General features: G+C 41.5%; 1 protein-coding gene across 2 annotated transcripts in view; it reads right to left on the bottom strand.

Annotated features, from left to right (window-relative positions):
• Positions 1-9,274: 9,274 nt before the first annotated feature.
• pou6f2 (POU class 6 homeobox 2) overlaps positions 9,275-25,527 on the bottom strand; it is a 64,220-nt gene continuing 47,967 nt past the window's right edge. For both annotated transcript variants that reach the window (XM_035142766.2, XM_047344608.1), the window contains 4 exons: positions 21,149-21,358; positions 19,252-19,405; positions 15,057-15,225; positions 9,275-10,596 (listed from right to left, as the gene is read on the bottom strand). In XM_035142766.2, the coding sequence (XP_034998657.2) occupies positions 10,089-10,596; positions 15,057-15,225; positions 19,252-19,405; positions 21,149-21,358 (1,041 nt within the window). In that variant the 3' untranslated portion in view covers positions 9,275-10,088. The remainder of the gene's footprint in view (positions 10,597-15,056; positions 15,226-19,251; positions 19,406-21,148; positions 21,359-25,527) is intronic.

Genomic DNA, 25,527 nt, shown 5'->3' with positions numbered 1-25,527 from the left:
CTAAATCACAAGAGAAAACATCGTGTTTGGTTTTAACTTGTGTTTGTTGTTAACTTAACATTAAGAGACCTGATAACAAACTGATACTCCTGGGGGGAAATATATATATGACGACCTGTAGTGCAACTAAAAGAGAAGTTATTACTGTGATTAATAATTTAATTTGTATAATAAAATAATTGTATTTATTTATCTCATTTTTAAAAATTATTTAAATTACAATATTTCTAATGTCATTATGTATTTGTATATTCGGTATTTAACGTTTGTAAAAATTTGGTGTACTTCTCTCTACTTCTTCTGTGGTGTTGAAATGAGAAGCTGAAAGCTGCAACACTGCCACCTAGCGGCAAGGCACATCAGATAATAATAATAATAATTATAAGAGTAATAGCATTTTTCATCCAGGGGGTGGCGCCAAAGCCTCACTGTAAAACTGGTCCACAGAGGTTCACTGCAGAACTCTAAACTCTATAATAATACTACTACTACTACTAATAATAATATGTTATATGTTATAATATGTATAATATAATATAATGATGAAATGATAATATAATCTCTCTTTGTCCTTTAGATTAAATAAAATAAATTCTCATAGCATCTCAAAATAGTGTGACATAAAATTTAAGAGGCTAGTTTTTTATGCCTATTTAATAAAGGCAAGTTGTAATATTGGGATACTGGGTAATTGATTTGCATTCAGATGGATCAGAATCAAATCAGAAAAAAAGGACGTGATTCATATTCTCATAAAACGCAACAATTACAAATATTTAAATAATTTTGTGATTTGATTTTGTGCTTTTGATCTAACACAATACAAATCAATCACCCAATATCCATAAGTTACATTGATCAGATTTGCATTTAAATATACGACCACCACCAACGTGACATTTTATCAAGTGCTTCATGAAAACATCCGTGTTTTAGATGAAAAACATGCAAAAGGGGTGAAATCTTCTGAATGAATCTGACGTGTTCTGGTCAGAAAACATGTCAGAGCCTCAGAAATCATGTCTCCTGTTGTGTTTTTCCCTCCCACTCTTCAACACAGATGTTTAGTGCAGCCTGAACGCTCCGGCTGCTCAAATCAATGTCCGGTGCATCTTTGCAGCTTCCTGTTTAAGATTTCAAACAACGAGACGTCAACCGTCACGACAAACACATTATTCACTCATCAATAAAGCATCTCACTCTTCTCTTCTCTCTGTTGGGTAAACAAACGAGGGGGAAAATCCTCCCTGTTTTATTTTCAGATTCCCTCATTCCTCATGCCACGCTTTATGGAAAACACAAGAGAGGCCGGGTGGCGGGCAAATGCATTTCACCTTGGTGGAATGCATTTGCAGCCGCTGGACAACAATGGCCTTGAGAATACTCTGAGGCCACGGAGGAGTCGTCTCTGTGCCGGAAAATGGAGTCGGCCCCGAGGCCTCATTCGCAGCAGCCACACCTTCAGTCCCCTCGCTCGCTCAAAGAGTCAAAAACAACCAGCCGGGGCAATCACCTGACACATTTCCATCCAATTTCCACTGCAGAATGTGTTCATTTTCAGGCTAATGGCATGTCATTTTGCTGGAGCCTTTGGTCAAGAATTAATCCTGGAATCAAAACAGATTTTCCGGGGAGCAATCTTCCATCAAGTATTGATTTTTTTACACTCACGGAGCCTGTACTCCCTAATTTAACCTGACAGCCAGCAGCACAATGGACTGGGAGCACCTTGGCATCTCACAGAGGGAGCTCTCCTCCTCCTCCTCCTCCTCCTCCTCCTCCTCCTCCTCCTCCTCCTTTTCCTCCATGAAGAGAAAGAGAGATTGGGGAGGAGAAAAAAAGAGAGAGAGGACTCCTGGATGGATAAAAACAAAGGGCGCTGCTTACAGAATACACAGAGATAAAGCTTCCGTCTCTCTGCTTTACCTCTAATTATGTTTTCCAGTATAGTGCAACTTGGGCAGGTGAGGCTGAGAGGGAGAAGGAGAGTGTTCTGGGGCCATCAGCTATCATTATGGGCCTGTTGACATCTCCCTGTCTTTGAGTGATGCTCATCGGTGATTTCCCCCGGCCATTTTCCACCGCTGCACCGAGAGGGGGTTTCATCACGGCCCCGTAGAAAAGGCCCAAAGTGTCCGTACGGGTCCTCACTAATAAGAAAGCCAAGATGTGTCCGACCATGTCACTCCTCTAACATCCATATCTGCTCTCTTGATGCCTTCAGATATGCAATCATTCTCTTTCTCCCCCACACTCCACCCCTTCCTGCGCCCCCTCTCTCTGCATGTGCTGAAAGTATACTACGGCGAACACAGAGGTCAGCGGGATGAGAGGATGATGGAGGGCAGGGCCGGTTATTTTTTCCGGCGGCTCTCAGAGCTGCGATGACCCCGACGCAGGAGAGTTGCACTTTGCCAAAAGGGTTTTTCTAAACTCTGCGTGCAAACTACCTGACGAAGAGGGAAGCGATTCCACTTTTGCTGCTTTTAATCATGTGCTTCGAGCAAAAATGTGTTGTGATGCTGTGTTTTAGATAAAGTTGGACATTTTTTAGCTGCACATTTTAAAGCTACAAATTGTAACTGCTGTTTATAAGCAGGGCCGTATTCACATGGAATATGTCACAATGGGCTCCTGGTTACCCCAGCACACCCCAAACCCCCCCATCACCAATTAGTGGATCGTTTATTGTGGATTTGCAAGTTTTAGCTCTTTTAATTTAGTTTTTTGTTTTCAGCAGATTTAGGTGATAAATCTTAACATTTGTTTTAGTGGTAATATAAAAAATTTACGATGACAGCTGCTTTAATGCTGCAAATGAAAAGAGATGAGAGTTTAAAGTTTCCGCGTCCAATAAGGTCCTAATGATGTAAATGTCATTATCCAACCAATTATTTTAATTTAGTGATGCATGAGGTCGAGACAAATATCAATAATCAAATTTACAGGGAACTTAAAGGCGAAACCCTAACCCTGTATTATTAAGTATTGTCACAGAAATCTAAATCATAATTTGAGTTTTTGGAAAACAGAAGGAGAAGATTTCCCCGTCTCACCTGTTTGATACTTTGAGGACAGAATCCTGCAAAGAAACGCTGAGAGAGAAACCGAACAGAGACATCACAGCCCAAATAAAAGCTACAAAGTTAAATGGACTACGAGCTGATGCAATCAGCTGCTCACATCAGACAGGTGTCTCTGTAAAGAACTGGGCTATTAACTCCTCCACCTGCAAACACCTCGCACAGTGTCATTGCTAATAACGCTGAAAAAACCCTGAAACAACGGTGGAAAAGCAAAAGGGATCATATGCATGGCCGAGCCCGATTGCATGTGAGGATTGGTAATTGCACCCCGAGAGGCATTTGGGTGTGCGGAGCAGCAAAGTGGGGAGACGGCTGAGCAGCTTCACAGTCGGTGTAGCAACATCTCAACCTTGAGCAGGAAGTGAAAACAAGGAGGCGGAGGAGCGGGAGGGTGAGGGATGTACAGACAGTTCATTTACCCAGAACATCAGCCCCACCGCGCGCCGCCGCATTGTCTGAAAGATAAGGAAAGTGAATGCTTCATGCCTGATTGAAAACAAAGGCAGCAATTTAAAACCATCTGCATCCAACACGTGCACTCTCTCCTTCCACCTCTGCGTTTCTGTGTCCGGGCTGATATTGAAACATAATCCATTTGGAGCGCCGACATGTCATAATATTTCTACCCGGCCTCCCTCTCTCCGCCAAGCAGGACAATTTCAGGTGCAGGTTGAACGGGAGTGTTTGATTTCAACAAGTCAGACAGTTGGCGGAGGCCTCGGTCTTTGCTTTGATTCTGTCAGGAGGAAAAACAAAGAGAGAGATGGAAGGGACACAAAGAGAAGAGCTCATTGTGAAACAGAAGAAGAAGAAGAAGAAGAAGAAGAAGAAGAAGAAGAAGAAGAAGAAGAAGACCTCAGCTGCTCCTGTAAAAACAAGATGCAGAGATCAAAACGTGTCTTTACCGTGTGATTGTCTTCACCAGAAACATCCGACAACACTAAGGACTGGATGTGAACTAAACTCTTACATCTCTGCTCAGTGCTGTAAAGAAAAAAAGAAGAAAATTTAGCTTCCCTGTTCATCTCCAACAGTTTCAACAGTTTTCTTAAAAAATATTAATTTAATTCTGCACTATAACACAGAGTTTCTCATTGTGAGACTTGTACTGTCTGTAAATCTACTGTAAAGCACTTCACACTGGACCACAACATGCAGGCTGCTTCATTTCAGCCGTTTCAGATATGAATTCCGTAAAATTTGGTCCGGACATTTTCTGGAGTTTGTCTTTCACACATGAAGAACGCAGCAGGAGATTGTCCGGAGTGTTTAGGTGATGGTGGCGTTTGCATAAAGCAGCACGATGTCAGACATGATGTTTAAATTCCGCTGCAGAAATCCCGTGTTTCTGTTTATCCATTCACGTCTTCATCAGCGTCCTCTACATGCGTGGCTCCTCCCCGCTCAGGAGAATGTTCAGACTTCATTGCATGTCTGAAAGCAGCTTTTTAAAATCAACTAAAAATGGTTTTGCAGTTGAAATGACTGACAACCGGACGTTTAACGACTTCTGAGGCTTTTTCAGGAGCTTTACCAACTCTGGAAAACGACTCTGATGATGTCATAGCGCTGTTATCAGAGACGACAAATTTAAAAAAGTGTTCAGAGGGGTTTTTTGCATCTTATTTGAATATCTAAAGACAAAGGTTGAGTTTATAATACACAGACAAACTGTGGGTCCGTGCAAATAAAAGACTGTTTGTTTTCTGTGAGTGAATAAATCTCTGTCACTGCAGATTTGGATAATTTTACATCGGAGCAGAATAAAGTTCGTTTGAGCTGCTGCTGGAAAATCTCGTTTCGTCAAAGACAGTTTGACGTTGAGCCGCTGACGCTGTGACTGATGTCGGTGAAATAGGTCACATGTCCTCAGGAGAACCACTAATGTGAGAACGTCTCAGACAAATATATTGAGAAGTGTTTACTGTCCCATCAGTTACATCAGTGCTGACCAGAGACCGAACGTAAAGATTTAAAGATGGCAGCTCCCCCAAGTGAAGCCAAAACATCTGGATCGCCCCCTGCTGGCTGGATGCAGTATAGGTCATAAACCCAGCCTCCTCCTTGTTAGTGGATGGGACCAATCTAAGTACACTTGTCATATTAGGTCATAGACTGTAACTAAAGTCGGACGACGCGTCTCTTCTCACGCTACTACAACGCGAAGCAAGTATAATCGTAATAGAATAAAACGTGTATTTACAAAATGAAAAAAACATATGGAGACTTTGAAGTGATCCAATCATCTTATCAAAGATACTATGAAACTAAAATTGTGCAAAAGCAGGAACAAAACTTTTCAGTGAGACTCACTCTCACCAGATTCACTTCCAAGAATGATTGATAAAAAAAAAAGCTCTGACACTCACGCCCTAATATCTGTGTTTGGATTTCTTTTAACCGAGCTGTTACTCTCCATCAGAGAAACTCTGCTGTGTGCTACTGCGGAGAGAGGGAGAGAGAGAGAGAGAGAGAGAGAGAGAGAGAGAGAGAGAGAGAGAGAGAGAGAGAATAGAAAGCAAACTTTTTTATCAGCGGCAGAATACAAACAGTTTTAGAAAACAGATATGGGTCAGGGGCTGCATCTGCACAATTACACCGCTAATGGCAGAGACAATGAAGATGGCGCGGGGGTGGAAAACAAAAGAATATCAAATAACGTCGCGGAGCGGCGCGTACACACACACACACACACACACACACACACACACACACCTCAGCCATCATCACTCAAAAACTGCAGCCAGTGTTTTGAAATGAAGAGGGGGCGAGCTGAAAGGAAGACGAAAAAGCATCTGGAACATCAGTTTTCAGTCTAATGTTAATAATTTATGTTGTCTGTGCTTTTTATTATTATTATTTATTTATTTACTACTTTCTTTTCAGCTGCCTGCCCGTTTTTTTTTCAAAGGCATCACGGAGAGGGAAGCTGCATCAAACTTTTGAGTTTAGTTTCAAAAGGCTTTCTCCGCGTTTTATTTATATATTTCTCCTTCTTTACACTTGTCTTGTTGTTATTTGGCGAAGACAAACACATGAAGCTTTGATGAGGAGCAAACCTGACACGTTTTCTTCTCCACTGACCCCGAGGAAATCTAAATAAATTGCTGCATATTGTGCGCGAGACTCTTTTTTATGCCTTTTGGTCGACTTTTCTCTCATTAAACGCGTCAAACAGTCACTTGGGTTTATTCATCTGTCGACCAGCCAGAGGTCAGAGGTCGAATCACTGCACGCCACCGTAAATGTGAGGCTCCGCGCCGACGTGACCTCGCAGAGAGAGAGTCAGGACATGTCGGGTTTTCTTTGACGCTCTCGTGTTTACATGGGAGGTTTGAAAAGATGAAAAGAGGAGTCGGCCATGTTTTTAGAAATTATTGTGCGTTAAAGGATCTTTTGACCTCGACATCAGCATTTACCTGACATCGCACTGCTTTTTAAAATAAACTCAACTTTTCATGATTAGAGATTAAATCGCATTTATCAATCTATCACACACAGATTGTCGTTTTCTTCGCAGGCTGTGTGTAACAAACAGCGCCCTGGTGGCTAGCTGAGGTATAGGTCATAAACCTGGCCCCCTCCATGTTAGCAGATGGGACATATGATGGGACATCCACTAACATGGAGGAGGCAGGGTTTATGAACTGCAACCAGCTTCCAGGTTGTGATCAAGATGGTTTTGCTTCACTTTTGTGGAGCTGTCATGTCGTCCAACTTTATATGGTCTACGGTAGTGGCCAAAACACCATGATCGCCCCCTTGTGGCTGGCTGCAGTATAACCCCACCTCCTCCATGTCAGCAAATGGGACAGGACTAGCTAACATTCATCCTCCTTTCATTTGATGTGTCTTTTCTGCAACAGCCAACGCTTTGTAGTTGTCCTGGTGTCTGCGACAACTTTACAAAACATGGTGTCTTACAGAAAAGATACATTTATACGATATAATAAACTTTTATATGATAAAACAGAAGTTAAAAAGTTTAATTCCATCTTTAACTCAGCGTTGAATAAATATGAAGTTGTGTTGTGTTGGGTTTCATCAGAAAAGACGACACAAAACTCGTCAAACAATTGTTTATTACTAATTATGGTACAAATCAATGTGACAGACTTGAAGCTTTTTTTAAGAAATACACAAAGTGCTGCTTAACTGACCAAACAGATATTGCTCTATAGATTAAGTACAGTTTTCAGTCTATAAAAAAAAACTAAACAAAAACCAACCTCTGCAGGCTCCTCAGCTTTGGTTTCAAGTTCTCCAACTATTAACAAAAAACGTCAAACCAGGTTGTCGGTGTTTAGTAAAATTTCACAAAAAGTATCTCAAGGTGATTTGAACAAATTGTCGTAATCGGGTCGAGAGCGACAACGTCTCCGTCGTCTCCTCTTCCTCTACATGGGTTCTACAGATGTGTGAAAACTGAGGTGGGTGTCACAGCCAATCAGAAAAAAGAACGCGATACAGCAATAAAAAAGAAACGAGCAGAGAGTCACATGTGGCTCAGGAAACCACTTCACCAAAAATAAAACAATCATGTGTCCCGTGGTAATAAATAAAAGGTGAACACTGACGACACGGAGCAGAATCACTGTCCTCAGACCTGCTGCTGCTTGTGTGGCGTCTGTTTGATTCTCACATGAACGGTACTGAGGTAAACCTTGGATGATGAGCTACTGTACATTTCTACTCTTCAATTCTTTTTTTTCTCTTTTCTTTATCTCGGATTTTAAAGATTGTCAACACCGTGAATCTATTTCTCTGTACAATGTGCATAACTATAGAGCTTTGGTCCAGCATTGAAAAGTCGAGCGAAGGCGTAACTCCTTTTCTGTGTCTGTTTGTTATACATCTTTTTTTTTTATTTTTGGTTTTGGTTACAGCTTTTTATTGTTAAGCCTCACAACTGATCCGCTGCCGCTTCCTCTTATATTCATCTGACGGGTGGTCGTCGTAATTCTGGGCCCAGGATTCGCCTGAAGAAGTTAATTCTTGTATCAAAATAAAAAAATCAAATCTGAGGATGTGAAAGTAGAAAGTGAGTCTTTACTGTTTCTGTGTGTGTGTGTGTGTTTCCAGGCAGGGACGATGAACACAGCCGTGCACAGGGGACTGAGGGACTGAGATAACCAATGTGACATGGAGGGACAGATATCAAGCAGACACATGATTCTGAATAAATTGCATCAAATTTCACCTCACTTCAAATTAAGTTCACTTGTTCTGAAAAGTGACACTTATTCTCAACATTCACCTCGTTTTTTTCTTTTCCTCCCATGGGAGTTTTTGTAAGAGCCAAATATTTATAGTGACAGTCTGTGTGTGTGTGTGTGTGTGTGTGTGTGGGGGTTCCTTCCCCTGGATTATTGACATTTCTGACAAAGTAGAAAGCGAGTGAAATTAAAAGTGTCGCACTGCAGCGATGGAGAGTCGATTAAAATAGAAAAACACAATTTCTACCCGTGAAAATGAGCCACAGAAAATACATGAGATCTTCCAGATAATCTGCGAGAGATTAAGCTTTTTAAACACTTTGCTTCTCATGGAAAATTAATTCATACACATTTCCATTTAAAAACACTGATTGTAAATCTTAAACTCAATGGAGAGGAACTCAGAATGTAAAGAAAGAGAAAAACAACATTCATCTTTGTGAAAAGCAAAATTGAGTTGAAATAGATTTTGGAAAAAAAAGCTTCGACCACACGTTCAGGTCATTTTTGGGCGTAATTAAAGGGTTTGTTGTGTAAAAATATTTTCAGTGATATTAGTGAAATTCTTTTATTTTGGGACTTTCTGTGAATCTTCACGTGTTTTGAGTCGAAACGTGCAGACGAAAATTTGCTTAAAAGAAAATGTTTCCAACTCTTTTTCTGTGTTTACCAAGATAACAAAAAAAGTACAGCAGACAGTTCAGCTCTTTGTTATGACAGTGTGGTTTTTCTTTTTACTTATACAATATAACAATTCAGAAAAAAAAAAAGGGGGACGGGGGGGGGGGAGGAGTGAACATGTGGACAAATGAATAAAACGTTGAAAATCGTTCCCCAGTCCTTGAGCTGAATGTGTTCTTTGGCTTTCAGGCTTTGGCAACAGAATGACACGTTAGCTCAAAACAATAAAGCTGCAGTCGACTGCACAGACACCGAAACCCTCCTCCTCCTCTTCCTCCCCCTCCCCCTCCCTCCTCTTCATCACGTGACAGTCCTTAAATTTCATCCTTGGAAAACAATCGCGTGTGATCGTTAATAAATTCCTGTAAAAGTCGTACAAAGTTCCACTGAAAATATCTGCAGGTGAAACACAAATCGGAGGCAAAAACGACATTATTATGCAATTGTTCAACAGCAAAGGTAATTTTTTTTTCATCCCAAAAAAGAGAAACTTTATCGACGTGATTTCAATTTGAAGACAGCGTTTTTCTTTTTTCTTGTTTTTTTTTTCTTGTTTTAGATATTTACATACAAACAATGAAGGAAAAAGTAAGCGAGACAAAGATAGAATGTATTACTCAACCTCACACATATAGCTTAGATTTGCCAGTACAAATGTAAAAATTTAGAGCACATTTACATTACAAAATTATTCTTAGTACTCAGATGCAACAGACTTTGGTAAATAGTGTTTTGATTTGGTATGATCTCTTTATTAAATCCCTCCTGGTAGGAACCAAAATTTTGGGCGACAGTCTGGTCCGTAAAGGCCAGAATCTAAAACTCTTTGAAAACAGCACACCGTATGTTTTTTTTACATAATTCTCACATATTAATCTCTTTTTTCTTCTTTTTGGTTTCGCCAAGGTCATTTACACAACTGTGGTAATCACACTGACAACACATAGTTTTTGTTTGCAAACTCATCACTGTCCGGTCCAGGTGACTGGCAACATTTCTCAGTTCTCGTTCTCGAGAGTTCATCCACCTTTTCTTGTTTTTAAATGGCAGCCACATCTCCGCTCCAATTTTTTTTTTTTTTTACCCCGGTGTCGGAGGGCCTCGCTCACTTCGGGAGCTCCTCTAGAGAATCGGTGAGAGGGTCCATTGGTGCAGCCTCGCCGAGTTCGGGCGATTTCAAACGCTTTATTGTGTTTTTCAACGCTTGTCTCTTGTTGCAGAACCAGACGCGCACAACCTCCCGATCATAGTTCAGCTTCTCGGCTATTTCCGTCATTTCCTGTCCGGAGGGGTGCGTGTTCTTCTCAAAGTGGCTGTTGAGGATCTCGAGCGCCTGCGGGGTGAAAGAGGTCCTCCGCTTGCGTTTTTTTGAAGGCTCGCTGCCGATAAACTCAGTCAGGTTCTGCATGCCGGATCTGTGGCGGGCTTCAGCCTCGGCCATCCAGCGCTCCAGAACGGGCTTAATCTTCTGGGCGCTTTTAGGGGTGATGTCCAACTTCTCAAACCTGGCAGGATATAAAAGGCCAGGGTTCAGTTTGCCTGTCAGACTGCTAGCTATAGTGTTCTCTTGGGCTTCCTGTGGTAGGAAAAAGTGGCTTCTCAGGATGGTGTGTCTGGGGAGAATTGAGAAAAAAGAATCTTACTTAGGTGCCCTGCCAGAACAAGGGATAAGCTGCCTGCCTTTTTTCTTCTCCTCAACCAGAATGCCACTGGGACTGAGACTAGCATCCAGGTTCACATCCGAGCCAAAACCCTTCTCTGTTCTCTACCTGGAGACACCTCCGCTGCAGCAGCTGGAGGTGGCGGCTGCCAGTGGTGAGTTAATTTTTCTGGAGGAGCCTGGGGTTCTCTGTCCCAAATTGGCAATAGTGGAGTAAGGAGATAGTGCCAATGGCTAAAGTCCGGTCCAGTCGAACCAAAAAAAAAACCATGCCAAACATCTAACTAAATACCGTAATTCCAAATGAAGCAAACAGAAAAAACAAGACAGGAATTACAGGATCTACTGTCAAATATTCAATTTCTTTCCCTCAGGTGATAAAAAAATAAAAAATAAAAAATGCACTAATGCATGCAGTTAAATATGGCACCATCTTTTATTTACAAAAAAAGAGCCTTGAATTATTGATCAAAATGTACATTTAATACATTTTTCAAACTTTCTTTCATCCTCTAACAACGTCTCATTTTATATTTAATAAGAATACATTTACACACTCTAATCCTGAAAGTTCCTGAGACTCCGCGGCTGCATCACATATAATTCTGACTTCACGAAAGCGTTTTAGCGACTCAAGGTACGAATGGAGAATGAAGCTTCTTCTGAAATAACACGACTCTGTCAGGTGCTTCTGCCTCTGATATGAACTCAGGCTGTTTATGTGGATGAGACACGTGGACGTTGATGTTAGGATTTGAAAATAAGACAATTCTCAAACCTGTTATGTAAAAAAGAACCAGGATAGTTTTGTCATGTAAAACAAATGAAGCTTAGGTTTAATTTAAAGTTGATTCAAATAATACTTATGTTATTTGGGGATTTTGAGCATTATTTAAGCTGTGAGGCTGCATTGAATTATAGTTGTGTTTATGTTTTTACTCGCTGGTTGTGTTTGTCTTCTTGTCCAGATCCAATTAAACTGGATCGGTTTGTTTTTTGATGATTTGCCCAATGAGCACCACAACCTACAGTGTATGATGGGGCCTGTTGCAGCCATGTAAAGCACAAAGTGAATTATTAAACCAACTGCTCAGCATGTTTAGAGACGCTTAATTAGTTTATCACGGAGAAATCACTAGTAAAATATATTTTAAAAACATGATTCGTATATCAATTGGACCCTGACTATTTTTACAGCTGGCTGATATGAAAACCTTTACTTCACAGAGTAAACAAAGAAAAGATGTCGGTTTACATGTTACGAAAAAAGTTCTTGGTTGAAGTTCTATATATTAGATTGTATTCGTGTTTCTTTTTAATTCATAGTTATTTGTAATACAGTCTATTTAACTGTAAGGGTTTGATAACGACATCTTAGGAACCACTGAATTGTTTAAAATATATATCGGCTGATAGATTTGTATCAGAAATATTTGACTCCCTAATATTGGTATCAGCATCACCCCCCCAAACAGATTTCTATCAACAGATATATAATGACATCAGTTGATGTTTAAGATCTGTTTTCCAGACCAGATTAAACCACTAAGTGGACGGCGCGTGTTCGTGGGACAGACAGCAGCGTGACGTGTGCGAATGCTTTTAGTGAAGTGAGTCCTGAGCGGACAGCGCTGATGGAGAGACAGCAGAGAGCTCTCCGAGGAACAAACAATGCACACAAGACATTTTTAATGGCGAGGTGAGCTGCTGCCAGATGCCCATGCATGCATGAACTTCCTCTGTTTCTACACCTCGTTGGTGCATTCCTGCTTGTCGACAGGCAGGGATTATTTATAACCCCCGTCCTCCCTCTAAACAGTGGAAAGAGGAGAGATTCATACTGCGGGGAATACATTAGTAAATATGAGGAGTCACCAGAGACAGGACATTTCATGGATCAACAGGAACTGCAGATACTAAAATGAGTTGAGAGCTGCTCAGCTGGGGTATGCACTCCCTCCTCTAGTGCATCAGCACAAGGGAGAAATGGCCCTGAATGCACCTCCAGTCTTTTCTTAAAAGTACCTTCGGAGCCGTGCTCAGACGAGCTGCATGTTTAGAGCTGAGTTACAGTTTGCCTGAGGCTCCACAGCCATGAAGCAGAGTTTTAAACAGAGAACTACCTGAGAGGCACATCAGTGACCTAAAAGCTATGATCAGATTCACATTAACTCGTGATATTTTCATTTTAATATCAGAATTACCTCTGAATTATACACTGCACATGTCCCATCGTCTTTGAATCAGTCTTAAAATCTGTACACCAGTTTGCAATAAGTGTGACTTTGTCTTTTTAACAGTCAGATAATGATAAGGATATTTTACACACATCAGAGGAGTCATGTGTCTTGTGTGTTTACAATGTGATACTGGTGGGATTCTTTGATTCTGACTGAAATGTATTATGTGTAAATATTCTTTTAAATATGAAACTGAATACACTGAGATGAAGTAACTTGATTTTGAATATTTTACAGGATTAGTTTAAAAACATTCAGGTCTGTTTATTTCATCCTTTTCAAAAAGCATCAATTAATTTTCCAAACATATATTTAATACCCATATATGTTGAAATACATGTAAGTGCTCAAGTCACTTTGTCACATTTACTTTTTCCTCTTGAATATTATTATTAGTTGCTAATTTTGGACTTTATTTAGTCAAAGGGGAATTTAAAAATTGAGAATTACAACCCAAACTTGTGATATAAGTAAATATAAGACTTTTACTTTACTTAGAGACCTTTTTAATCAGCTGTATATTCCTGGTCCTTCATTAAGTTCAAATCCTGGTAATGTTTATTTATGCTGAGTCAAACGTGTCGTTTTAAAGATTAAACTAATGAGGACGGTAATCTGAGAGTTTGCACTGAATTCTAAGCAGTGAGACTCATTAAGGTGAGTAAATAAGGTTTTCTATCTTAAATCATTTAATTAAAATGATAAATTGGACGATCTTCTTTAATTCTAATCAAGGTAACTTCGGAATGTTTCTGAATTCAAATCAGGGAAAACAAGACGAACTCGAGCGAGCGGAGGACGGAGCGGCACATCATTGGTTTGATGATGCCCTCATGTAATGCCTGTGCCTGTTTAGATAAACTAATAAAGTGCCTGGAAACATACTGAGCAATGAAAGGAGACAAGATGGAAGCATCTGTCAGTGTCTGTTCTCTGTCTGGGTTCAGAGCCGGAGCCCCTGAGCTACTGTGACGTCCCGCTTCTCTTCAAACGTCATGTCTGTGTTGATGTTAACTAAACTAAAGCATGTGAAGTTTGCCCCTCTACTTAAAACATCAGGATGTCATGTCCAATGTTACACAAACAAAAAAAAATCGTCTTAACTGCATGAATAACAGCCCACAGAGTGTTTATTTTTTGAAGCTAATGGCTTTTAATGTATATTATAAATATTTGAATTATGCCCGGCTGTAAATATTTCATGTGTGATTTTAAGAGTTTAAACATTAGTCGGAGGCGGCCGGGCCTCGAACAACCCGGTTTCACATTTTATCGGCCGTTTGATGTTGATGTGATGACATTTTTAAAAGTGCGTGGCAGCACCATGTCGGATAAACAGCACAGGTCATCAGTGAAGAGCATTAAACATTAAAATTAAATTTCATTTTGGAAAATGGAGGTGAATGCTTGATGCACAACAGGCTACGATTGTGTTGTTTATGACAAAGAACTGTTGTTAAAATGTGTAATTTAATTTGAAATTTTGAAAAAATATATAACATTAACTAGCATTTATTAATTCTACAGTGAATTTTACACCTAAAACCATTTCGTATGAGTGATTTGCTTTTTAGTTCTCTTAAAAAATTAATATTCGGACATGATGTGACCCAATTATTCTGCCTTGAAAGGGAAATGTAGCTCATTTGGTGTCTCTGTGCAGTATGTTAGTGGAGTGGAACGACGGGGGGGATGAAACACTGATTGTCTGATTGTCTCATGAATATATAACGCACCATTTATGACTAAACTGTCCTCGTGGCAGCAGTAAAACATGGCAATCTTATTAACAGATCATCACCGTCAAGCTCCCTCATGTTCAGGCGCAGTGAGAGGCGAGGGGCCTTAGTAATTATTAAATGCTTTAAGTGCTTCGTGTAATACTTGTGTATGTATTTTGCATAAGTAACACAAGGCTGTCATGTCAGCGGGTGAGAGGACGCACGGTAAGTAAAGACATAAGAGCTTTCGTTTGTCAGGGTGGTGATAGTCAATTATGTATTTTAATATCTTAATAATGTCTGTTAAAACATGGGATGAAAAATAGATGGCAGCTGTGAGCACCAAACGACTCACTGAGGTTACACAACTGCATCCGCCTCCACTTGACACAACCGGGATATTTAGAGATAATGAGCTCTTTATTTTTTTCCACTCTTTGTTTGGACATTACCTGCAGATGGCGGACTGACTGTACGCCGGCCCCTCGGCGGCGCTGAGCGCCTGGCCCACCTGGGTCTGTGTCAGGCCCAGCGACAGCCGGCGGATCTTGAATGCTTTGGCGAATTCACGAATCTCCTCCAGGTTGACCCCGTCCACCTCGCTGGGGGCGGTCTGTGGGTCTACGACACAACAGACACAACTCATTTTATTAGACCTCTGCCCCTTCGTCGCTCTCCTCATTCTCCAGAGTGAATGGAGAAAACATTCCTACATATCACGACCGCCTGTAAACAAGCTTAAAAAAATATAGTCCTGGTCCTGGGTCAGAACTTATTATTTGTCTTTGTGCTGTAAACTATATGTATCTGAGAGATGTTTTTGAAGACTGAATATATCTGCGGTATGAATGCAAGTATTTCTTGGCTCTGACTTGCCAATGTGGATCTTTACTGGCACACAAAAGCATATGGACAAAACCACATGACACCCGGCTTGTTGATTCAATAGAGAAGTAGATCTGGAGCACATAGATACTGTAGTGTCATAGTTTTCTGTATGAATGCCCATATATTCTGCAGCCAGCTCTCAGATACAAACATTAAAGAAAGTATAAAGACATTATTTCATCCGTCTGACCCTCGGTGAAGACGGTTCAGGTTTTCAAACGAGCCGCGAGCCTCATACAAAAAACCCGGCTCCAGTCTCCCTCAAACACTTTTCTATACAAAGACATGCTGTTTGTGAATCTCCGCATTTGAGCAGATCTGAAAAACTTCACGGAGGCATTTTGAAGAATTTCCCTGCTAATAAAAAGTGATTTCACATTGTACATCAATGTCAGGTGCCCTGGCATCCTGCTTACTAAAGCAAAGTTTGTGCCTCTGAATTATTCATCTTGGTCATTATCAATGAATTATTAAAGGAATCCTCCAAGCGTATTTAAGCAAAAATCTATGGAGCTGCCATCTCGTTGTGCCTCATAAGTGACGTGTAGCGTATGCGGCGTGCTCCAGACGTGTGAACACTCGGAAGACGAGGGACGAGAGGCTCCGAGCCGCCTGAAATGGGAGGGATGAGCACTCACAGCTTCGGGTCCCATCATCTCCACATTGATGAGCATCTCTTCATCATTCCCAGCGGAGGCTATTTACTTAGTGGTTGGAAAGACTAATGGCCGTCTGGTGCAGCAGATCTCAACTGGCGTAGCCTCTGGATCCATATTTTCCTTCAGACATTAAGTCACAACCCAAATATGATTTAAGGTTTAAACCTCCTCTAATTTATTTTGCAGTAATGAATGGTGGAGTGAAGCTCCCGCAGAACAAACAGAACAGTGTGTAACTGGTTTTAAAGGCCGAATTTAAAAACACTGAAACTGGACAGAATCATTTAACTGGCTTCAAAAAAGGCTGCTTTTCTTAACAGACACAATAAGATAATAATCACAAAAGAATTATACCGAGATAAACACACTTTCTTTTAAATTAAAGGAAATGAGGAAAAGAATGTTCCCCTTATCAATAAGCAGGATAAACTCATGCTTTTATGTGTCAGCACTTAGTGACACACTGCAGTGAAAGTAAAAGTTTTTGTCTCTTTTTAAACTAAAAAAAGTATTTACTCTCCTTTTTGTTTAAATAACCATAATGCACCGGAGCTTGAATACATGATGAAATAATTCTAAAAGTGAGAAATTTGAAATAGGAGGGTGCTGACTTTTTTACAAAGATGGTGTTTATCAGGGGAAAAGCATAAATTCATTTTAAAACCACCTTTTGTATGGTAAACCTAGTAGCTATACTATATTTCTCTTTCAACTCTTAAACTTTTATATTTGATGTAACAACACTTTGTGAAATTGGGGTCACTAGTATGAAAATTATCACCTGAATTCGCAGCTGCTTTATAATCAGTTTCGGCTCCGGCCCATAGGTTGAGTGTTCTGGTTCTGATCACATAGTGTTTCAGACAGAAAACCCAGTGTCCACTATGGCCTCATGCACCAAACAGCAGAGTCAGAGACTAGCTGGTGAACATAGAGGAACATTTAGCAGCTACGGAATCAGTTATTTCCCAGAGGAGCTGGTGGAGACCAAACACGGAGCTAAAAGAGACTGAATAATGGGTTTATGTTCATCAGTTGGCCAGATACATGATTCTAAATTCAATGTAAAAGGTGATGATATATCAGTGTTGTGTTTAGAACTCGTTTCTGCAGCACAAAAATGGACGAAAGAGAAAAGGTTAAGATCTGATAAAAAAATACAAGTCAGACCACGGATGTGATGTGATTGCATTCACGATGTGTTCCACATGCATTTACATCGATGTATTTTCCTTATCCAGATCACATATCCAGATCAAATTCCACCAGGTGAAAATGTCTAAAGATGCTGTTGAGCAAAGTACTTTAAGCTCTGTTTAATTCCCGTCCAGCTGATTCTCAGAACAGATTCTGGAGAACAAGATGAAAGTAAACATAATCAACCTTGGTACAAAATATTGATGATATTTTTCTTTATTAGGGATGTGTACTGAAACCAAGTATTAAACTGGCCCCTGGGCTCAATTCTTAAAGTCTGAAGTATCGATAAGCTCGGTCCTGGAGAAATAAAAATACATTTCTGATTTATTGTTGATGCATGAAAGTTATCTTGTTTATTTCACCAACTCTGTCTCTGATTAAGACGTTCATCTACAGTATGATGTGTTTTTGTCTCTCCGAGCCTGTGTGGGAGCGGAGGGGAAGCTGATCTCTCTCTCACACACACATACACACACACACACGCTGAACAAACACACTGAACTGACAGTGAACGGTGCAACTAGTACAACAACATTTTTTGCTTGTGAGGCCGAAACACAAACAATATGTCAATAAAAACTCCAGTTAGTACTTCATCTCTCATTTCACACAGTGTGTTACTACACCAGCAGCCTGGAGGCCATGCACAGGGTGGACTAAATTATATGAACATGGGTTAGTGATTAAAAATAACCATTAGTCAGCTGATTGTTACGGGTTTTTATAAATTCAATCTGAACGGGTCAGAGCATCACCTGAGATGTTCAGATATTCACAGTTTCAAATCAATCAGAGCAGCAGATTAAGACTATAAATGAATTTGCAGTTTTATACTTGCAGAATGGTAATTTATATAAAGTACATATGAGAAAATACAGCAAACTTAATTCTGTTCTCAATTTGTTTGTCTTTTTTATCTATTACAAATAGAAAGAAGCGGCTACAGTACAGGATCAATAAGCAGTAAGAGTAGTTGTACAGATTTAAAATCCGTTTCTGGCACTTTGTTTGTGGCCAGTGAATCTAATAACATTTTAGCATCTCCACTCTGCAGGCGACTGATTCTGTCATGGGATTTTTCTTTGCATTTATTTGCCCTAAGTGACATTGAGAGAAAGTGATGTGGCTCATACTCAGCATAAAGCATTAATCCTATTTACCACTGAACTGAGCCGCTGTGATTTTTTGCAGACTCAAAAACGGGTTATGGGATATTTTCCGAGCTGCAAGTAAACACAAACTAAACACAATGTCTACAACAAGTTGATCAATGGCGACTTGTTTTTTTTATTAAATTCGGTGGGACTGTAGCTGCCTTTGAAATGAGTTTACATGGAGTTTAGCGGAATCGACTCTGACAAATGAAATTTATCTGAATAAAGCAGAGTTTTTAAAGGCAGTAGCTGCATGCTGACAGGCTGTGGCCCAGTGATTTATATGTCTCTGCCAAAGGCCCAAGCTTTGGGAGAATGAAACTTATGTTCATTATACATAACACACGCCACTTTGGATCGTCTAATAAACCAAAGAAATGACAGTCAGGAAAAATAAAACAATCACAGGAGGCGGGGATCAGTCACAAGCTGTCCGCACCGAGAGTAATGCAGCTGCACCCTGTTGGATCTCTGGTCAGTGTCAGTGAAGGAATGATTCACCCGGACAGATTTTTTACTCTCGAGAAACACTGGTGGTTTCTAGGAACCCAAGCTTTGGTTTTATTTGCTCTGAGATTTTTGCTGCCATCCTAATATCATGAGGGGAAATAAATGTTTTCTAAATTAGGTGTCCTGAGCCTTTAATACATATAATATGTCATATAGCATCAACAGTAGGGACATGGTTCTTTATTTCATGTATTTGAAGGCATGTTGTGTTTTTGTGAGCTCTGTCGGACACTTACTGCTGACTAGCTGCCCCACGCTGAGAGCCGAGGAAGAGGAGGAGGTGGAGGAGGAGGAAGAGGCCTGGTGGAGAGGACTCTGTCTGTGGGGCATGTGGAGCAGGTTGGGCTGAGACGATACAGGGCCGGTCTGACTCTGCTGAGCCTGAGGCAGCTGGACACACGCAAACACAAACACACACACAAAGAGCTGAAGAAACATATCGACATCGTGTTGTATAGAACAATATCCATTATTCCCTCTGCACATCATCATAACAACCATCATTTGTGGTCATCATGTCATTATGGTGATTAGGCCACAATATTAAATCTAATAAACCAATCACCAGCTATTAAATTAGCCACTTACGAGCTGAATATAATCAGATTTATCTTGTACCTGATGAAGAATAAATGTCAATTACTGCCGGGCGGTATTTAGACTGACAGAGCAGAATATAGTGTCAATAGTGTGCTCAATAGACTAACACAGTGGGTTACGATTGGAGAAAGTAGACGCTGGCTCAGCTCAAGTACTCTACTGCCTCTATGAGCCTCCTAATCGCTTTCTGTGGCTCCAACAAAAGAGGAGCAGCTCGGGACAATTAGAGTCATCTGTCTCGTCATCAGACCCGGGAGGATGCTGATAATGGCAGCCTGGGTGTGAAATAGAAAACATGTGGACACAGCAAGTCCCCGCATCAAACATAATTCATGATCCGCCAGCTACGTGCTCTGATGGCGAGGAAACAATGTATTTTCATGTTTTATGCACATTTGAATTGCTTTTACAAGATCAAGATGGTGCGTCTTCACATTTAAAGCTGTCTCTGCCATAAGCTGGGCCCGGATTCCTCCTCTCCTTTTTCTGCTATTAATTATTTTCTCCGTGGCATGTGTTTGTTTGGATGGTGGGGGGTGTCAACAACGATGCACACACTGTCAGGACTGTTGACAGGCCTCGGAGAATCATCTAGCTTCACTGGAAATATTCTAGACTGCCGGCTCTGACAACCGCAAATTATGCCTGTGGAACGATGTGTACACGCGGGCTTTGAAGTGGAGACAAAAGCATAAACATTATTACAAATGCATTAATTCATTCAAGAGTATGATCCGGAGATTCTGGGGAGCCACAATTAAGTGTCCATCTGCCGAGAGTTCATCCATTCGCCACTGTACGCGCCTTCAATGTGAACTTTTACCCTGTAATTCTGCGCTGACATCGTCATTATCAAGTCAATAACATTTTCATGGTGTGAATCCACACTCGAGCGTCGTATAGATCTTCAAAGTGGGAGGAGAAGATGTTTTTGAGTTTCTACACTTACAGTACGAGCTGGTACTGTGAGTGTTAAGACTGAAACAACCTTTAAAATCACAACAAAATACTTGTGGTTCAGGTCAGGGAGGACGAATCATGAGGCTGGAGAGTTTGATTGAGGAAGGAGGTGAAGAACAGAGGCAGGAGTGTTTGGGCTTAAAGGGGTGGAGGGGTGTGATGAAAAGTGTGGTTTTGTTTTTCCTTTTTGGGGGGGGCGGGGGGGCATAGCAGTCACCCTGAGACTGAGTGTGAGATGTTGGCTGACAAGTGCCTTCTATCACACACACACACACACACACACACACAAGCCAAAACTTTCCAAGTGGAATGATGCAAATGAGCATTATGGGTGTCGAAGCGAGAGAAATATGGGGTGTTTAGCGTAAACACACCTGACTGACAGAGCTGGAATATTTTATGAATAAACTGAACTAGTCTGACTTCACTGTGTGTTTCTCATTCAACAGTTTATAAACCGGCTCTTCATCGTTGTTGCAGCAGCAGTTTGAGTGCATAATAATGTGTTTTACGTCTTCCTTCACACCTGTGTGTGTGTGTGTGTGTGTGTGTGAGCATCGGCGTAGACGTTACCTGCTGTCCAGGCTTGATTGGTGACAGTGTGATTCCCTGGGTGTTGATGACAGGCAGAATCTGATTGCCGATCACCGTGGCGATGATCTGGCCTTGAGCGTTGGTCAGAAGCTGAGGTGTAATTGGCTGTACCTGCAGTGCCGGGTTGCCACCCCCTGATTGGCTGGAGGGCCCTGCAGAGTTGGGCATCAGTGGGATTGTTCCAATTATCTACAAAGGGGGTAGAGAAGAGATGAAATCAGCTGGGCGGTTTTAAAAAAGAGGAAGAAGCAGAGAGGGTAAACGCTACTGGAGGTATCAGTCTTAATGATCTCTGCCGCAGAGAGGTTTTTCTTTTTCCTTCTGGCTTCTGGATGTGACCGGAAACAAAGCGTGAGCTGGTCACTTGCCGAGTAATGAGGCTAATCAGAGCACTCTGCTTTTGAATCGGTCTGGAGTGTGGTTTGGAGAGAAAACATGCACAAGTGTTCACTGATCATCTGTCACCGAGGTGGTTTTACAGGCAAGAGAGCAAGAGAAGCCAAAGCAGACTGCTGGGAGCACACTGCAAAGGTCAGCGCTGAATACCTGTGTGTGTGATGGTGCACACCACTGACTGTATGATCCATCACCAGGCCAAGCCAGGGATGAGTGTGTGTGTATGTGTGTGTGTGTGTGTGTGTGGCTGTGTTTGTGCTTGAGTGTCTTTGTCTGTCTCTGGTAAGAAGGACTGTGGCTGCTGAGACACAGAGTCCCCCATTTCACCCTCTCTCACACACACAGGCCTGGAGAGAACAAAAAGAAAGAGCGAGTAAAAAAAAAGACAATAAGAGGGAGAAAAGAGGTGCATCAGAGAGTAAGACAGGACCCTGTGTTTCGAATTCAACTCTCAGGGTCCCAGGGGTACTTCACCCCTCCTCCACCCCCAGTTCTCTCCCCTCTGTCGCTGTAATCAGGAAGAGCAGATCAAAGGGGGCGGCAGAGTGTCACTGCAGCGTTTTAGCTCTCAGGGCTGCCAGAGTGTGGCCAAGAGTGGCGCTTTGGGGGGGACTTTGCGCCTCTTCACCATGATGAAGGTTAATGTCATCTGGGGACTGGTTCTGGGCAGCTCCTGAGCAGCCGTTACTTCTGCCCCCCCGCTGGCAGAGCTCCTCCACCGAGCCTCATTACTCCAGAGAGCGGCTCAACACAGATGAGACGCCCATCATTCTAAATTCTGTTATTTGGCAACACGGGCAGAAAGATGCGTCTGTTAAAAGTGATTTTTTTTTTATTAAAGTTTACATTTCATTCCGAAGCCAAAGCAACACCACGCCACAAGCAGCTTTCACGCAGCGTTAGCTGAGCCTCTTCTGGCTCTGCAGTCTCTATCTCCACCACTTATGTGTCTCAGTGCGTGGTCCACCTCCCCCTCTCCCCCCGTCTCTTTGACATAATAGGGAGGGATCAGTGAGAGAAAGGTGGGCCGACAATCTGTAATTCATCCCTGCCACGGCTCATTTGCTTACGTTGCTTCGCATTAGGGAAGAGATAATTTATCTCTCTCTCTGCGCTCGCTTTACAAATTCCCTGTAATGCTCTCCTGCCACTTAACATATTTTATTGCCCTGCCTGACGCTCGTGTCTCCGGAGTCCCACTGATCCCGCTTTGCATGCCGCAGTGGCAGGGAACTTGTTCCGCTCAATTATTCATCATCATTGGACTAAGTGGTTGTTCTATAAGCATAATAAAAGAGCAGGCAACTGACAGCTTAGCTCTCGTCCCGGGCCCGCTAAGCAATGCTTCTCCATCTCAGGCAGATGTTTCATGGCAGTGTCACAGAGCTCTTCTTCTGGGAGGGAAGAGTTCCCAGTGTAGTCAACTGTCTGAGTGTTAACTTATAGACAGATGGGAAGACTTTGTTGTACAATCACCGAATGGGAAGTTTTGAATTCACCGATGCTGAGGTGTGGGGAGCAGAGGCCTCATTCATTAAAAAAATGTTCTTGAGTTTTTATTTCAACATAATTGGATGTTGGGTGCGATGGAGCATCACTTTTCAGTAATGCCCCGAATGTGTCTGCAGCGTTGAGTGTCGAACAGGACAAAGTACACACTCTTAGCTCGGCTTATTTAGTCTGTGATCAGATATTTCCACGTCTTATTCGGGAAATATGGTTTAAACTTTAGGTCTTTGCACACAAAGTGCTTTTTTAATCCATCACCGAATTAAAATCACATCAAATTAAAGTTACACACAGAAGCATTTTTTTAATTCTAATTGTTCCAAACCGGTTCTGAAAAGTTTAATGACGGACAAAAGTTTCACATTCCCTGTGTAAACGTGATTGACACAACATAAGGACGTATGTATTTTGAAGCTCGCATTCATTTTCGTTATATAAAATAAATGGTTAAAACATGTTCACATTCCCAAAAACTAAATAAAACAAACTATATTAGATATACTAATAGGCTGTGTGTTTTATACAGTATGTCAATGTTTAATAAATAGAAATGTGTGTTTCTTATTGTGCACTTTTATCATGCAGCCCTCTCATAAATAGTGGGCCTACGGGACCTTGTCTCATTCACGGCTAAGTTCCTCTTCTCAGTCAACTTTTCAGCTTCCTCTCTTTTATTTGACTTCCTGTGTCTGCTTCCCGATCCAGTTCGTATGGCAAGTGAGTAACGTGCTTCTCTCCACCCAGCAGAACTCATTAAGATTACGCTGCTCTTGTTTCCGCAGAAATGTCATCTCATCTCTCCAGCCAGGGCAATCTGTGTCTTTAGCCATGGTCGCCAGGCAATATCTCTGCCCGGTTTCTCTCCCTACACTGTTCATGCGGTGAATTGAGACCCGAGAGGGGAAAACGTTTGGAATGGTTTGGAGTTGTTTCAACAACACACAAGTCCAAAGGATTCAGCTGAGAGCAGACTCATAATAATGGTGCTTATACAGATCATGACTAGTATTTTCTATCGAACTTTTAATTTCTGAAATATAGAAGAAAGAAATACAGTAGATTGGCGCAACAATGACAAGTTCATCTACAGCTGCCCTAATTATGGATTAATCACCTAAATATCTTAATAAACCAAAAATATCAAACAATAGCTGGTTGCCACAAATAGGAGAATTTGCTGCTTTCCTGTTTTTTTGTTATAAATATAAATATAACATCTGTTTTTTTTAGTGTTAGTCAGACTAAACAAGCAACCGGGGAACTTGTAAGGCATTGACAGTTTAATTGATAATAAAATAATCAATTGCTGCAGCCTTACAGTAGATTTACAACTACAAGGTCAATAGCCGTTTACACTGTGGTTGCACTTGATCTAAGGGCTGGAAGCTCCCATCAATACACAGGCCACGCTTGTGTTGTGGCTCAGCTTCACCTCCTTTACAGGCTAACTTGCTGTGCGGGTTAACGGTGCATATGTCCCTTACCTTGTTGTTCTCTGTATTAGTTCCAGCACTGTTTACCCAGGGGGGCTCAAGGCCTATACTAAAGGCTGGGAATGCTGGGAGTAAAAAGAGGATGGATGGCACACTGGGAGGAGGAGGAGGAGGAGGAGGGGGGGTTTTCACACATAAAGGGACGCAGAATTTGTACTGAATAGAAGATGTTCACAAAAATGCCTCAGATTCATCAAGGAAAAAAAATATAAAGAGTGAGACTGACTTAAAAATATTCTGGCTTTTATCCACAGCCTTAATCACTGTTGTAGAGGCAGCGAGGATAAAAGAGCCTCATTGATTCTCCTTGGAGAATAAAAGGGCCAACATAATTAAGGTTTAAAAACACATTGAACTCCAAACGTCCATCAAATCTGGCACTTTTCAAGGTCCCCGGAGCTCTTGCTTATGAAAAGGTCTTCAGACAGAAATGTAGAGGAGGTCAAAAGACATTATAACATGTTTTAAATTCAAGGAAAGGTAACTTTTTCCTCAGAGAAGCTCAGGAAGGCTAAAGATTGTTCCGTAAATTCCAACTGAAGACTAGCCTAAATGAATAAAAACGTTTTTTTTGACAAATATGAACCTAACATTGAAAAAAGCTGCTGCTCTGCCTCGCGTTTCTCAGCTTCTCTGTGCTGACAAAAGTTCCCAGAGCACATTTGCTGGACCTCCAGCCTTGTTTGAGGTACGTATTAGCCTGTATAATCTCCTGTGTGTTTGGGGGAGGGGGGGGCAGGACCCTCTGATAGGGTAGTGCATGTTTCAGAGTCCTCCGTCTGAATAATGCTGTGGAATAATGAGGTGGGGAGCAAAGGCTGTAGCCCAGGGCTTTGACCGTGTCTGTGACCTGATTATGTCAGGGAGTGTCAGCCGCCAAGACACTACAAAAGCACAGAGCAGCCCATCAAGTCCATATCCACAGTGATCTGTCCCCAGTGCTCCAGGCACCTTGTGAGC

Source organism: Hippoglossus stenolepis, chromosome 19 (genome assembly GCF_022539355.2).
Source record: "Hippoglossus stenolepis isolate QCI-W04-F060 chromosome 19, HSTE1.2, whole genome shotgun sequence".
Lineage (NCBI taxonomy): Eukaryota > Metazoa > Chordata > Actinopteri > Pleuronectiformes > Pleuronectidae > Hippoglossus > Hippoglossus stenolepis.
This window is presented reverse-complemented; position numbering and strand designations above follow the sequence as displayed.